Source organism: Brassica rapa, chromosome A02 (assembly GCF_000309985.2).
Source record: "Brassica rapa cultivar Chiifu-401-42 chromosome A02, CAAS_Brap_v3.01, whole genome shotgun sequence".
NCBI classification, from domain to species: Eukaryota; Viridiplantae; Streptophyta; class Magnoliopsida; order Brassicales; family Brassicaceae; genus Brassica; species Brassica rapa.
Window position 1 is genome coordinate 8124307 of NC_024796.2, and position 15937 is coordinate 8140243.

Sequence of the window (15937 nt, forward strand, 5' to 3'; positions counted from 1 at the left end):
ATTAAATGTAACTATTTAATCGATTTTATTATTTTGTATGGAAATTTGCAAAATAAATTTAGTTTTACATAAATAAAATCAAATTTAGTTAAAATATATTTATATATCTTTGTTTAAAGTTACACTGTGTAACTGCGTAAGAAAGTGTGCTCGCAACAAAAGAAATGTAGTTGAAACTTTTGATTTCGCTAAAGAAATGTACAACTTTTGAAACTATATATCTTTGATTTCGCTCCTACCGTGAGTTGAACCCAAGTGGCGGAAGTTACAGCCGCAACTCCTTTACCACTAGACCAACTCAACGTTGGTAAAGAGGTAAAAACACCTTTTATTTTACCAAAAAAAAAAAAAAAAAACTTTTGATTTCGCTAAAGATATGTACAACGACTTTCATAGCCAACCCCATGGGCTGTAGACCGGGCGGGGGAGGGGGAGGGGGGTGGACCATGGTGCGTGACACTATTAGCAGCTATATAAAGTTATCTGTCCCGAAAAAAAAGTTATCTGTATTTTTACATTATTATAACATCAATTCTACTTGGTTAAGAGGAATTTTATATCAAATATGTGTACATGTATATAAGTTGGAATATGTAAGAAAAACAATATATATCAAAGAGGAGGAATACATATATTGATTTTGGGGCGATATGGGAGATCGCGAGAAAAGTCTCTAAGTATCTGGTCAAGGATTACAGAAATCGATAAATATATATTTATTACTCCTCTTTTTCATTCGTCATATGTTGGAACTTGGATGTGCTCGTCGAACTAGTCTAGGTCTAGATATTTAATTATATTTTACGGTATAGTTTGATCCAATTAACAGAGTATCATATTCAAATATGTAAAAAAAGGAATTAAATTTTGCTTTAGACTTAATTTTTGTTTCTTTTTTTATTATAAAGGGCAGCAAATCTTTCGTTTAAAATCAAGGGAAATAAAAGCACATATACATAACAAACACATAAATTAAGTTTGTACACGTAACAATCTATAGGCTAGAGTATTCTGTCTATTGTGTATAACATTACATTAACTATTCTTGATCAACCACAACCGTTTGATCATACATGCATTTCCCATCTTTTTATTTCTTTTCTTTTTTTTTACCTTCCCAATTTTATTTGATATATATGTTTTGTATAATATATAATTCAACTAAATAATTATCTTTATAAAACATACTGATTTTTATACACACGTTATAACTTGAAATTTTTTAAAAACTAATTTTTAAAAACTGTTGGATGGAAAGTTATACTATATTATATCTTAATCATATTAAAATAGAATAGTACACATGATTTAATGTATATTCAAAACAATGTTTTGTTAATAATTATAATATACTATTCCATTTGTCCCAATAGAATAATTTTCTCTTTATCTCTATCTTATCACATCAAACACCTTATTTTATTACATGGTCACTTGCTTAATATTTTTCTCAATATGTTCATTCTACAAATTCACCCTAAAATCAATAAGTTTCTGTCGATAAAACAAAACAAAACAAGCATCACTACATTTTATAACAACTACTCTTTCAAATATATCGTTAATTTTGAATAATGAGTAGTAAATTACTGGACAAGCGATAGCCGAGAAAATGAACAGTCTATCTCTCTCTAAAGAATTTCTTTCGCTATATTCTATAAAACAACATCTTTAATTCCGGTTCGAGGCCTACCAGTGCCATAAACTCTCTTTTTCCCTTTTTTATATTTCTCTTTGCTCTCATCTTCATTGTTACTCTCTTCGTCTTCTTGCATATCATTATGTACTATCGGGGAAAAAAACTAGAGAATCTTTAAACTTTGACTGACATTACTACTTTGGGGTGAACCGATCGTCTATTATGATCTACCATGTAAATCATTTGGACCGTAGACCAAGTCCATTCTAGCCATGTAGTGATAATTTAGTTTCCTGGAGAAATCGTATCCATGAGTGATGTGGACACACACCAAACCTCAAGAAATTACCAATAGACTACCACCACTTGGTTATCCACTCAAGAAATATATACTCACTCTGTTTCTAAATGTATGTAGTTTTAGGAAAAAGAGTTTCTTTCACAATATAAGTAATTTACATATTTCAATGCACATTTTTTATTTATTAGATATTGTGTGACCAATAAAATAATGTTAAGCTTTTTATAATTGGTTGAATTAATTGATTAAATGATATATTTTTTTAAATAACAATTTTCTAAATATTTGTGCTTTTAAGTAAAACTATTTATAATTAAAAACGGAGGGAGTATTATTTTTTTTGGTACGAATTGGCTCTATATATGAATTTAACAAACACTTGCAATGTTACCTTCATTATATATATGCAAAGACTAGTTAATAACTTCAATAATTTACCTATATTTGAAGATGTCAAACATGTTTTAACGTCCAAACAAAAAATTCAAATGCATGTGGCATTGGGTCACCGCATGCACAGTACGTGATTCATACGTCCTTTGAAAAATATTAATACTTTTAAATTCTAAGTTGGGAAACAAATTTTGCACAAAAAAATAAGTTGGGAAACAAATTAAAAATTGTAAAACTAGTGACATGGCCCTTTAACTTGAAATGTCTTCATCACAATAGCAACACAATTAAGGGTCACTGTAAAATATCGAAGTAATATGAAGATGCATCTTATAGACCCTGTAACTTGCAATGTCTTTATCAGATTGTGACAATCAATTGTTAGAAACCCAATTCTATAAAATATCGAGAATTTGCATAGTAGACTTCAGCTATTGGTTAATAACACTTCTATATAAGACTATACATTAATCATTTGGGCTTAATTACAAGGAATATGTCTCTCCAAATGAATCAAGAATCATGACACATTAACATTAATTTATAAGAGTTGTTAAAAAAATGAACATTAATATATAAGATTCTACACGTGTACAAATATCATCGTATGCGTATGTAGGTACGGCTCTTGGGCATTTCGGTAGGACGTGAACTAAATTAGAATTAATAGCGACTGTTGAAGCTAACCAAAAGACTAAGCGATGGCAAGAACAGCAAAAGCCTTTTTCTTTGTTCCGCTGTCATGTCTCCTTCAAGCCCACCGCACCACTTTCTATCTTCTCAACTCTGCGTTTAATAAATTATTCTTCATTGAGTTAAATGCTATTGGGCATTATGATTATTTAAGCTTTGACTTCAATAATTCGAGAAATCTAACGAGGGATATGAAGCTTATAGGCTCTTTAATATTAGTAAACGGAGTGATGGTATACGAGGAAACGTGCGTAGTCCAAGGAATTGTGTATATTATATGCATTTATGGTTCTGTATTTGATTAGAATACAAATGGTGATATGATCATTTAGAAGATCAAAATAAGATTTCTTTTATATTGGGATTACAATATTATACAACTAGCACGCGTCTTTTCAGTAACACCCCTTCATCAAAAGCAAAAGCCTCAAAAGTAGATCTAATTAAGACAATTTGCATCAAATGGACCTCGTACCACTAGTCACAAAATTCATTTCATCCTCAAGTTAGCAAATAATCATCACAACCCCATGTATATATTACTCAGTCATGCATTTAGGGTCACTCAGACATTTTGTTTTGCTCTCAACACACTCGTTACTCTTTCATCATCAAGGATTTTCAAGTTTGTTCAATACTGCTCCAAAGTTGGTTAAATTATATCGATGGTTGCGATCGTTTGCAATCGTATATTGGTGAGCTTAATACTCCATTGACCTAATATCTGTAAAGGGGCAAATCGTGTAGCTTTTCTTAACATCATATATCCGGCTATTGAGCTCTTTTTGAATCCGTATGTTTTACGGGCTAGGTTCTTTTTTACTTAGAAAAGTTTAAATGTTTTACATCAACAGCAACTAAGCTGACTTGACCTTGTTATAGTATTTTTATTTTGGATGTTGTGTTTGTATCCGAAAAAGGACATGAGTAAAAATATTAAAATAATTCCATGTGGATGAAGAACCATACGCAATCATTGACGACATTTCTTTTAACTTTTTAGAATGAATATATTCAAAACGCGTTTTAGAATGAAAAACTGCTAAATCCAAAAATTACACTTTATTACTAGTTTTTCATCCGGGTATTTGTTTACCATTGTGTAAAACTAAGAATTTTTTCGAGAAATTTTGTTGGATAATTTCAAGACTTGCAGATCAAGTTAACTTATTAATAAGTGTTTAATAAGTCAAATACACGAAAAGAAAATTTAAAATAATAATAATTTTTTTTTATTATTTAGATTATGTTTGTGTTAGCGAATTCTCTTTCACTATAAATATAGATTTAATGGAAAAGTGTTTGGTGTTCCATAAAATCTAAAAGAGAAACATTAAAAAATTTAGTTTTAAGAAATTTCTAAAATAATAAGAAAAATTGTTTTATAATCTTAGGCGTTCCTCGTAGACTTTCAGTCTTGTCATCATGAGTTATATTACGTACATACTATGTTACCAATTGCACAACAAATAATTTTCAGAAGACAATTCATTGTTTTACTACTAATTTAGAGTATTCGTGTACTCTGGGTCGCGTAGTTTTCCATGCACCATGCTCTAGTTTACCTTGTCGCCTCCATTGCTCCAAGACTACGCAAATATTAAATACCTAATACTATAAAATTTGGCCTGACCTTTTGAGGCCGCTCTATAGTCAATATGTTATTTGAATTCTTGATTAATTAAATTTTATTTTTTTTGGCTTCGGCTAGTTAACTAATTATTTTGGGTGTGTTTCATAATCGCAGGTGGACGAGACAGAATCTCCTGAATTTGGTCACTATAAGGTACAAATGCATGTGATTACATTGCTATTTTATTAGTTTATACTCATGGTCGTATAATAATTAATGTAGTCATCAGTTTTTAATTATCTCTTACACTTTAAATTATTGCTGGCACCATCAAATAGTTTAGAAGGTGTCTATGCTATGTATAATGTATGAATACTCTTAAAAACTTTCTTAGAGAAGCTAGATGCTTTAATTTCTTACAAATTTGAAAAATAAATATTTAAGAAATAAGTTCTCAAAAAATAATAACTCTTTTGTGGTGATTATCTTGAGGGACCTTTGGACCTAATGCAGAGAAGTCCATGTCCAAGCTAGTGTGATCACTGATGGAATAACATGCGGTAATCACCAGCTCCCATAGATGTCTTTGGTGGTCTCCCCAACGGATTATGTCCAGAATTTCAGTGGACGGTCGCTAGTCATAATAATATGATTAATTGCAAACTTAAAAAAAATCACTATATTTATTAAATTCTTATTGGTTTAGAATTATTAGAAATATATAATCACAAAATAATAAGTATTTATAACTGAAACTAAATACTCCCTCTTTTCGAAAAAAAATCTGTTTTAGAAAAATATATATATATTTCAAATTTTCATTGCATCTTTATTAAGTAATAATTATAAATTGTAAACTTCAAACAAATAATTGCGATTGTTGTATTGTGATTGGCTAAAACTATGGTAAATAATTAATCACAAAATAATATATTTATAATCAAAATTTAAGATGTTTTTTTATATGCGTAAATGTTTTAAAACAATAACATTTTAAAACGGATATAATATAATTTATTATTATATGTAAAAAATTCTAAAACTTGATTTATTTTGAAGCGGATGTTGTATTCATTTTTATTTAGAGAATGCTTACTTCGTTTCATTTTAGTTGTCGTTTTAAGTTTATGCACATAGATTAAGAAAATATTTATTTTTCATAATTACAAAATAAAAACACTATTACCTATACACCTAACCATATTTCAACTAACTAAAAAATAAACAGTAAAATATTCCTCATAAATTTTGCATTAAAATTATAAATGACATTAATTTTGAAACAAAAATTTTACTTTACAACGACAATTAAATTGAAATAGAGGGAATATTAGTTTCCATAATGATTTAGCTGACGTGCATTAATGTTAAATATTCTGTGAACACGAGCCAACTTTCAATACTTCTTCTATTTTGTAATATTTTCGGTAATATTTAACGTTTAAAAGTTTTTGGTATCAATTTATTTGACATTTACAGAATTCCAAGCAAATAATGATAAAATATGACTTTTTTATCTTTACAATTGATAATGATACAAATTCAATTTTAACACTAAACAGTAATTGAGAAGGTTAAAATAGAAATTGCATCATTTTTCTTAATTTATGTGCAAATTTGTGTATAATAACGAAGGGAGCGAGTAATAAAATAGCAATCTGACCAGTGTTTTTAAAACTAGACCGATCCAATGGTTAGACTGGATTCAACCATGAACCAGGTATATAACCGAGTTGGATCTAATAATTGGTTCAACCATGAACCGATCATGTAATCGGATTGAATTTTAAAGTTATTAAATTATTAAAACTATCAAAAATCTATAAATCATCTATATGAACATAAAACTAATTTATATTTATAATGTTTTATGTTTAAAAGTTATTTATATTTTAATTATGTATCATATTTACTAACATTACTTTTTAATTTATATGCTAAAAGTATATTAAACTAGATTATTGAACCATGTTTGATCCGTTTAAACTATATTGAACCGTGACCTAAAAAAATTTCTGGTTTATCTTCGGGTCCGGTTTTAAAAACACTGAATCTAACGGAGCAAAAAAATGGCTCTTCATTAGGAGAAGTACGCACCCCTTATCGCTAATCAATTAATTAGGAAACTAATTACAAATATTGGAGTCGTACTTAATTACTCAAATAGTGAGTGATTCTTGGCATTGTGTTTCCTAACCAAATCTTTCCCATTCCTCGTAAGCTGCCACGTTGAGACAAGATGGTGCATCATTCCTTCCTGGATTATATATACATAGATTAAAAAAATTAATAATAATAAACTCTTTTTTTGTAACATTTTATTAATAAACTATGTTCACTTTTTTAGCATATTTGTTGACATAGTTCACTTCGAAGGTTCTTTATCCACGTTCAGTTTGAGCACTTTTGTTGACGTCACAGTGTACGTTTGATTTAATAAATTAAGACTTACATGAAAACTGAATTGACTATATATTATTTTGTAAAATTGGCTCCAAACTGGAGGATTAGTTTTGAAATGTACATTTTTTGTTTAACTAAATCAAAAGACGCATGAAACAATGCATTAACGTTACCATGTCAGAGAGAATTGAATACACAATAAAAGTTAGTGCGGGGTAAATTCGGGTGTAGGAATTAAGATCATTACAAATTTACAACACAAATCGAGGATTCAAACCAGAATGAAAATTTTGATAGTTCGGATCAAAGTTGAGCATCGAACTCAGATCCATTTGTAATAAATGATTTAATCAAATTTAGGCAGTCAAATTAGAATTAAATTTTTGAATAGACTGGATTTTGTTTTAGACTGGAAAATTATTTAGAAAGTAATCAACCATTTTGATCACAAAAATCAAATAAATTTAGATAGATGTAGTTAATACCAGATCACATAGAGTAAACGAAAACAGTAAACACAATTTGAAGTTATAAAGTCGTTATACTAAAATTCACGTGCCCCATTTCTTTTTAAAAATTCTCGTTTTACTTCGCTTAGCTCCATTTTTTCTTATATCAAATGATATATACCAAATGAATCTTTCGAAATTATTGTTTATCGAATACATGAAACCTTTTCAAGTGTCTTAAGTGAGTTTACTTTGGTTGTTTTGTAGAGACAGTGCCCTTTGAATGCTTAAAAAGGGGATATTCCTACAAATTATTTTACTGTTATTAGTGGATACGAATCTCTATTTCGTATTATGTTAATCGAATGTAGCCAGAGCAAATAACAGATGTTTATCTTTCCAGTTAAAGAAAAAAAAATTATCAACTAATCCTAAAAAAAGTCATGAAACAAAGCAGGCTTTCTATCACTCCTAAAGACCTCACTTGACTCATTCCTCCCTAATAATCAACCTTCCCAACCTCCACGTCTTTGTCGTCGCCGCCTCTTCCACCATCCACCGCTGTGAGCTCCCTAGCCCTTGCCGCCTCCAACTCCCAATTAGTCCTACACGTCGCCACCATCATACCACTCACACACACTATCTGCGCCGCGAGCATTCCAAGCCAAAGTCCCTTGAATCCAAACCCAAACCAAAACGTCATAACCATTCCCATTGGCATCCCAACCACATAAAACGCCGCCATGTTAATGTTGGCTCCGATCCTCGGCCTCGCTGACCCTCTTAGAACGCCGCACCCGGTCGTCTGAGGGCAGTTTCCAAGCTCGCAAAGGCCAACAATTGGTAGAACCATCAAAGTTAACTTAATGATTTCCTCATCATCAGTGAAAAGCCTAGCCCACATGTTTCTGACTGACACGGTGAACGCGAAAGCCGTAAACCCTAGAGCGATACTGAGACCGAGCCCAACAATGGCTGCTCTTCTCGCTCTCTGTGGCTGGTTCGAACCCAGCTCGTTTCCCACACGAGTGGAGACTCCAAAGCTCAACGAGTTAGGGAAAATGTAAACAAGAGAAGTTATTTGAATGAGAATTCCCATTGAAGCAATGGTTGCTTTAGGGTTTACAAGTAACCCACAAAGCACGATCATGATCTCATAGCACCACCACTCGAGACAAACCGATACACAACTCGGTATGGCCAGACCGAGAAGTTTCTTCCATTCTCTCACACTATCTCCACACGACTCCTCTGAAACCTCACCTTCCTCATCTTTACTTAGCTTGTCTTCCAAGAAAGCGATATAGATGAAGAGAAAGACGACAAGGTTGATGTTTGAGACAACCCCACTTAAGGCGATACCTTTAATACCCAAACCGAGATAGGACACGAGTAGGAACGTGATGGGAAAGTGGAGAACACTCGCGACCGCCGTGCAGATTGATAGAGGAAGAGTCTTTGACTGTGTCCTGAGATAAACTCTTAATGGGTGTAAGAAAGATTGAGCGATGAGATCAGGGACAGAGTAAAGCAGGAAGGTGTGAGCTTCGGACACAAGCTCCTCGTCCTGTTTCAACTTTTTCAAGACCTTGTCGATGTTGATCCAGAGAAGGAAAACTGGGAGAGATGTGAAGAGGAGGAGAGCGATTCCTCGCTTGATCGTAGCCATGACGAGGTTATAACGTTTTGCGCCGAAGGCTTGGGAGCAGATTGATTCAACTCCCATGGTTAAACCGGAGAAGAAAGAGTAACCGGTTATGTTGGCGAATGCGAGGGCTAGGGAGCCGCCGGCGAGTGTGTGGTCACCGAGGCCGCCGAGGAAAAATAGAGAGACGAAAGAGCGAAAGTAAAGGAGGAGACCTGTGAAGACCAGTGGGAGAGAGATTCTTGCTATTAAGATTGCTTCATTTGCGAAGAGGGAAAGGGGAGTAGTGTAATTTGGAAGTACATGCAGTTTCTCCTGATGAGATATTTTTGGGAGTAAAGGTATTGTAACTTCATTTCTGACACGATTTAGTTGACACATTCTGTTTTGTCTATATTTTATTAATGTCTGTGAGAGAGAAGAAAATATAGAGAGATAAAGTAAGAGAGAAAATTTTATTCAGGTGTGAGGATGGTTGGTTAGGGGCATTGGGTTTATATAGGGAGAGGTGGTGGTCAGTGAAAGAACCTATTCGATAGAAACTTCTCCTTCTCTGTTTTTGCAATCAATTCATGTTTATAATATTATTATGTTTGTTTTAACTTTTCAAAGTCTTAAGTTTACACGCAGTGTGCCCCACACGTTGAATTAGAGTCAAGGAGAAGTTGCCAGATGGGTCTGCGAATAATTAACAACATTTTTTCACATAAATTGTTAGTTCCGTAGTTTTTCTTTGTTTAGTTCTTCGTACTTGTTGTAATTTAGTGAGTAAGTTTTAGCATGATAAAGATTTTGTTTTTGCTGGAAACACAGGGAGAGGGATACAGTACAAAGAAAATTCTGATCAATAAAAGATGCAAGTTAGTTTAATATCCAAAGTGGAATTGGCTGTGATGTAGATAATATCTTATCATTTATTTTATTAATTATTTTAGATAATTATCTTTATTGTTTTAGTATTTTATTGTTTTCTTATATATAGCCGTTTAAGATAAAGTTCGTATTAAAATTTTGATTGATTAATAAAAGGAGTTTTCCTAAAAAAGTTTCTATAAACCACTGAAAAGAATATTCTCAACCGTAAGAGTTTTTGATTAAGCACTGTGAATAGTATTCATAAATTCTAGTTTCTGGTTATTTTTAGGATCTACTTTTATTCTAGAAACTTCCGCTACATCAGGCTGGTTGGACATTGACCAGCAAAATAGTTTTCAACACTAGAGGCAAAAAATAGAAATTATTTTTGCGACCAAAAGCAGAGAACTTGTACTTTGAAAAAAACAAACATATTACTACATTTCCTGTAAATAAATAAGAACTAAATTTATAGTTTTATACATGTCAAATCTTGAATACTGATGTTATCCAATTTTACCAAAGTAATCGTAATAGACAAAAAAATTAGTTATTGGACTAAAACTATTATTAGAAGATATATTTTTAACGTAAAATACCTTCAAGATTTGTATTTACTTAACTTTTTCTAACAACTAATTGACAAAAAAAATTAAAATTCAGATTTTTTTTTAATTTTAATTTATTATAGAACTATTCAGTTATTTTTTTCAATAAAGATTCATGAAGAAATTATTTAAACTAACCTGTCGAACATAAATTATTTTTTGACTTTTTATTTAAACCTTTTGTACATAATAATAACTCATGCGGTCTATTTGTAATTAATTATGTCTAGGTCTGTTCATGAATTTATGGTAATGTATTTTTTTATCATTTTAAATCTTCTATGAAAATATATCGGACAAAGAGAACTGAATAATGGATACTTTTAGGGAATATATGTTATAAGATAATATGTATAATTTACGTATGCTTTCTAGTTTTTGGTATTGTTTAGTCTTCTTTTCTAATATATTTTATTTTTATATAGAGTTAAACGAAAAATTGTACTATAAATAAACCTATATATAATGGATCACATAATAGGCTTCTAAAATAGAAGATAAATAAGATAGATTAACTAAAATGATCAAAATTATAAAATAAATATGGAAAGCTTAGAGTCGTTAAAAGAATATCAGTTTTTTTTCTTTATAACTCGGAAATATCCAGCGGACCTAAGTCCAACTAACTAATTTTTGGAAGTTTGTTTATCAACATCAAGCAGATCGTTACTCGCACTAGGTGGTCACAAGCAGATAAATTTGAAATGGTAGGTTTTGAATTGGGACTGTTTAGCATATTTTCAAATCCGTTTTACCACTTGACCATGCTTGTGTGATTATAAATGTAGTAGTTTATAAAAATTTATAAGCAAGCAAATTTGAAACTTATTTAATGAAAGTTTAAGAAACTTTTATGTATTTAATCAACACTTATATTTATCTCAATGTCAATAATAATTTATTTAAATAAATATATCTATATATATATATTATAATATAATATAAAAATTTTAAATTTCAATGAAATATTTAAATTTATAATTACATTAAATAATCAGTTTTAGAAAAGAAATAAATACATGGTATTCTAAAATTATTAACAACTAACATATTTTCTATGATAAAAGTATTTAGTCTGCGTTTTTAATTAAAAGTATGTACAAGCATTTTGAAGGACAAATTGGAAATAAGAAAATACTATATCGTAATTTTTTATAAACATAGTAAACAAACTTGAAAATTTAAAAAATATTTAATGATACATTTTAAGAAACTTCTATATATAAGTTCCAAATACCTAACAAACACTTATATATATATATATATCAATGTTAATATTAACTTATTTAAATATGAATACGTGTACTAAATATGAAAATTAGAATTCAAATAAGGATAAATTTTTAAGTACGTTGAAGTAATTAGTTTTGAAAAATCAATAAATACAAAATATTTTCAAATTATGAACATATAAGGTATTTCTATGATAAAACTATGTGGTCCGTGTTTTTTTTTCTAATTAGAATCTGTATACACATTTTGCAAGACAATTTGTAAAGTAAATAAATAATACTATATGCAGCATTATACTATCGTATTTTTACTTTTGGATGGAAAAGGTTAGCGTTCATCGTTATCATGTCGAGTTGTTGACGGTGGCCACTCGTCGTGCAAGTTTTTCTGCAGTACCTTTTTGTCATTTATTTTGTCTTCTTTTATTTTCTAATTTATTTTGTCATCTTCTGTAGTTACTAAAGTCAAATACTCCTTTCGGTAAAGATCTTCCTCCGAAAGTTCTTGTACTCGAGTCAGTATCAAAGAATCACTGAATCACACGTGTTGCTCTGATCAAGATAAGTATTCTATCCGTTCTCGAAAGTAAACTGTTTTAGATTTTTTATTTCTTCCATAAAAATATATTTTCTAATATATGTTTAAGGTACTTTTTTATACTTTTTAAAAAATATTAAATAAAAATATTTGAATTGATTAAATTTCATTGGTAAAAAGTTACTGGAAAATGTATAATAAAGTACAAAAAAAATTAAATTATAAATATTTATTAAATTCTTAATAAACGTAAACAATTTAGAAACTCTTACTTTCGGAAACAGAGGAAGTATCACCAATGGATCAAATTAGAAATCAAAACAAAAGTACCTGTATTTTTTTCATCTGTTGGATTAATATCAAATAAAAAGAAAGTTACGCTATGCCGATAGAAATACACAACCTTCCACAGTCATATGCCGACAAGGTGAACAATACCCTTCAGAGACAAAGTTAAACCAAGAACAGATATATAACTAAACCTAAGCAAACCATCAATTGATCACAAAATCTTTTGGAGCAAACAAGCAATCATTAAAGATGCGTAGCCGGACGATAACTGAAACAAGAATAAGCGAAAAAGCGTTGATGATCCAATTATTTTAGATGAGATATGAGCTCTAAGACACGTTCTGCCAAGGAAACACGAGCGTCACCATTCAAGAACAAGCTTTAACTAAAAGAAGCCACAAGAAAATGGATCTAACATCCCGAGCAGTCAACGAAATAGACGGTTGACAATCAACTATTCAGGGATCAAACGCGATTAAGTTAAAGCTCCACAATCCCTTACCAAGTGATCCATAGAAGCGAAAAGTAAATGTTTATACAAATGAAAAGTGATTGATCAAAAAGAAATAGAAATTAAAACTGAAAAAACAACACCAAAGGTCCAATTTTTTTCTTGGTTACTTAGAGCATCTCGAAAGACCTCTTATTTTAAGATTTGACCAAGCTATAAATATAAAGTTTGAGGGTGTTTTTCTCGAAAGCAAAATCTTATATTAAACCTTAATATTTTTATATTTTACATAATAAGTTCTTATCTTTAACAAAACTTAACTAAGAACACAAATCTTTTACAATTTCTTTACAAATACAACAAAAGTGTTATAAAGAAAATTAATAAATAAAATATTATAGTAAAACATTGTATGTAAAACAAACAAACAAACAAACAAAATCACTAAATTTAAATAAATTACATAATTATTTATTATAATTACCCCCCTAATGATCTTATATATGATCAATTAAGGCATTTCGAAGTGAGATATGATTCTTTAACTCATGGTGGAGCTACAAGAGCCAACTCAATACAGAGCCACTATAGGTGGCTTACAATATCTGTTTTTAACGGGTCATTTTATACTATCAACAAAATGTCTCGGTTCATGCACATACCCGCCGATGAACACTGACATGGCATTCAACATATCCTGCAATACTTATCAGGCACAATGACAACATGGATACTTCTTCTGGTAAACAACACACATTCTCTTCATGCATTCACATATGCATTCTCTTCATGGATTCACATACGCAGATTGGGCAGGGAATCGAGACAACTACACTTTGATGGGGGCATATATCTACTACTATGGAAAGCAACCAATAGCTTGGTTTTCGAAGAAACATATAACCTTTGCTCGCTCATCTACAAAGGCTGTGTACCTGTCTATTGCTTCCACAACAACATAAGTGTGTTGGCTTACTTCGTTGCTCACTGAGTATCACATTGTCATCAACACCAAAAATATACTGCAAAAACATAGACACAACATATCTAGCTGCAAATCCAATGTTCTACTCTAGGATGAAGCATCTAGCCCTTGACAATCACTTTTTTCGAAATCACGTATAAGCTGGACGCGTGCAAGTTTTGACGTATCATCGGCGGATCAGCTTGAGACACACTAATTAAGCTTCTCAGAAGAAAAAAAAAACTAAAAATTTTGGATCAAGATCGGCCTCGTCTACGGGGTCCGTCTTGAAGGGGCATATAAGAATATATATATATATATAGTATATTAGCATCTATGATTGTATATTTTCATCATTAATCTCCGTTTACTCTGTATATTATGATTCCATAATTCTCTCCTATATAATTGTAAGAGAGCCTATTGCTTTGTTAACGATAATCACTCAATTGCACAATCTAATAGTATCAAGATTAGTCACAGAAAATCTGTTGACTACAAATCTTAAATTTTGACCTTGCGTAAATTGTGTATAGCACCAAGAAAAAAATCTCTGTGAGGGAGATAATATAGAATTTATTTAATACCTTTATATCTCCTCTGAACACTTAGTCATTTGAAGTAAAAACGAATCATCAGCATGTTTGATACACAGTTGGATAACGTGTCATTTGAATTACAATCAATGACGTGTCAACGAGTATCAACTAAATTCATCGGATTCCTGGAGGTAAAATCAAAATCAACATCTCGTTTCACATTTTTCAATCTATCCACTCCAACTAGAACAATATTTTAATGAAATTTTAATTGTAAACCTTGGTAATCATATCACAAGTGATACACTGTTATATAGTTGTCCATCAGATAATCATCACTATCGTGGATCCTAATATATATCTTCGGTTTTATAATACTTGATGTTTTGGTGTATTGCACAAATATTAAAAACTTTACATTTTTTTAAATAATATTTTTAAAGATATAATTTTAAAATCATTCAACCAATTATAAAAAACGTATAATTTTATTGGATGAACATTTTTTAATAAAATCAAAGTTAACTTTAAAATCTCAAAACACTTTAATAAATCTTATGTTTTGAAACAATAAAACCTCTTAAAACAGAGAGAATATTAATTATAGAATCTAAAAAGAGATTAAACAAAAGTATTTTCTTATAGCCGAAAAGAGTTTGGAAGTTTGTGAAAGTCAAAAGAAGGAAGCGCTTCTTGTTGGAATAAAAGCAACAAAGATAGGAGTGGAAGCCAAGGGGGGATTCATCACACTTTGAAGACTTTCACATCCAACGGTCCACATTCCCCTAATCACATTTCTCATTTTAATATTCAATTTCTTTTGTTAACTCAGTGTAATCTAAATAAGTCGGCAAATTGGAATTAAACAATACTGTATTATTGACACACAAAAAAACAATACTTTGTTCAAGTTTAAAGCAGGTAAATGTACAGTCTCCCCTTTTCAATTCTTTTCTTCTCAAAAAAAAAATTTGCCTTTAATTTTAAGATATTCCCAACTTAAAATCAGATAAATATGTCGACTCATGTATCTAATCAGCCAGTTGATTTAAAATAAAACCCTGCGAAATTTGATTACTTTCTTCTTTCTTCAAAATTTAATAAAGATATTTGCCGATTCGATGACATTATATGTTTCATGAACATGAAAATGGATCGGTGATAACAAGTTAAGAGTTGATGTACCTATCACAAGATCCTTGTAAGATGGAAAAGTAAGCCTCCGTTCACTGCTAGCCAGTGGCGGACGCAAGTGATGAGGAATGGGGTCACGTGCCCCCAACTAAATTTTATTTTCCTACAGTAATTACTTTTAATTTAAGAAATGCTCCATAATCCTACAACTAGACGTAATGAAATAAAA

The 15937-nt window shown here is 30.6% G+C and overlaps 1 protein-coding gene across 1 annotated transcript; it reads right to left on the bottom strand.

Moving 5' to 3' along the window:
• Positions 1-1148: 1148 nt before the first annotated feature.
• Positions 1149-9535, bottom strand: LOC103852115 (protein DETOXIFICATION 50). The gene has a single exon (XM_033284896.1). It carries the CDS (start codon positions 9475-9477, stop codon positions 7951-7953), a length of 1527 nt encoding a protein of 508 aa, XP_033140787.1. The 5' UTR covers positions 9478-9535; the 3' UTR covers positions 1149-7950.
• Positions 9536-15937: the final 6402 nt, after the last annotated feature.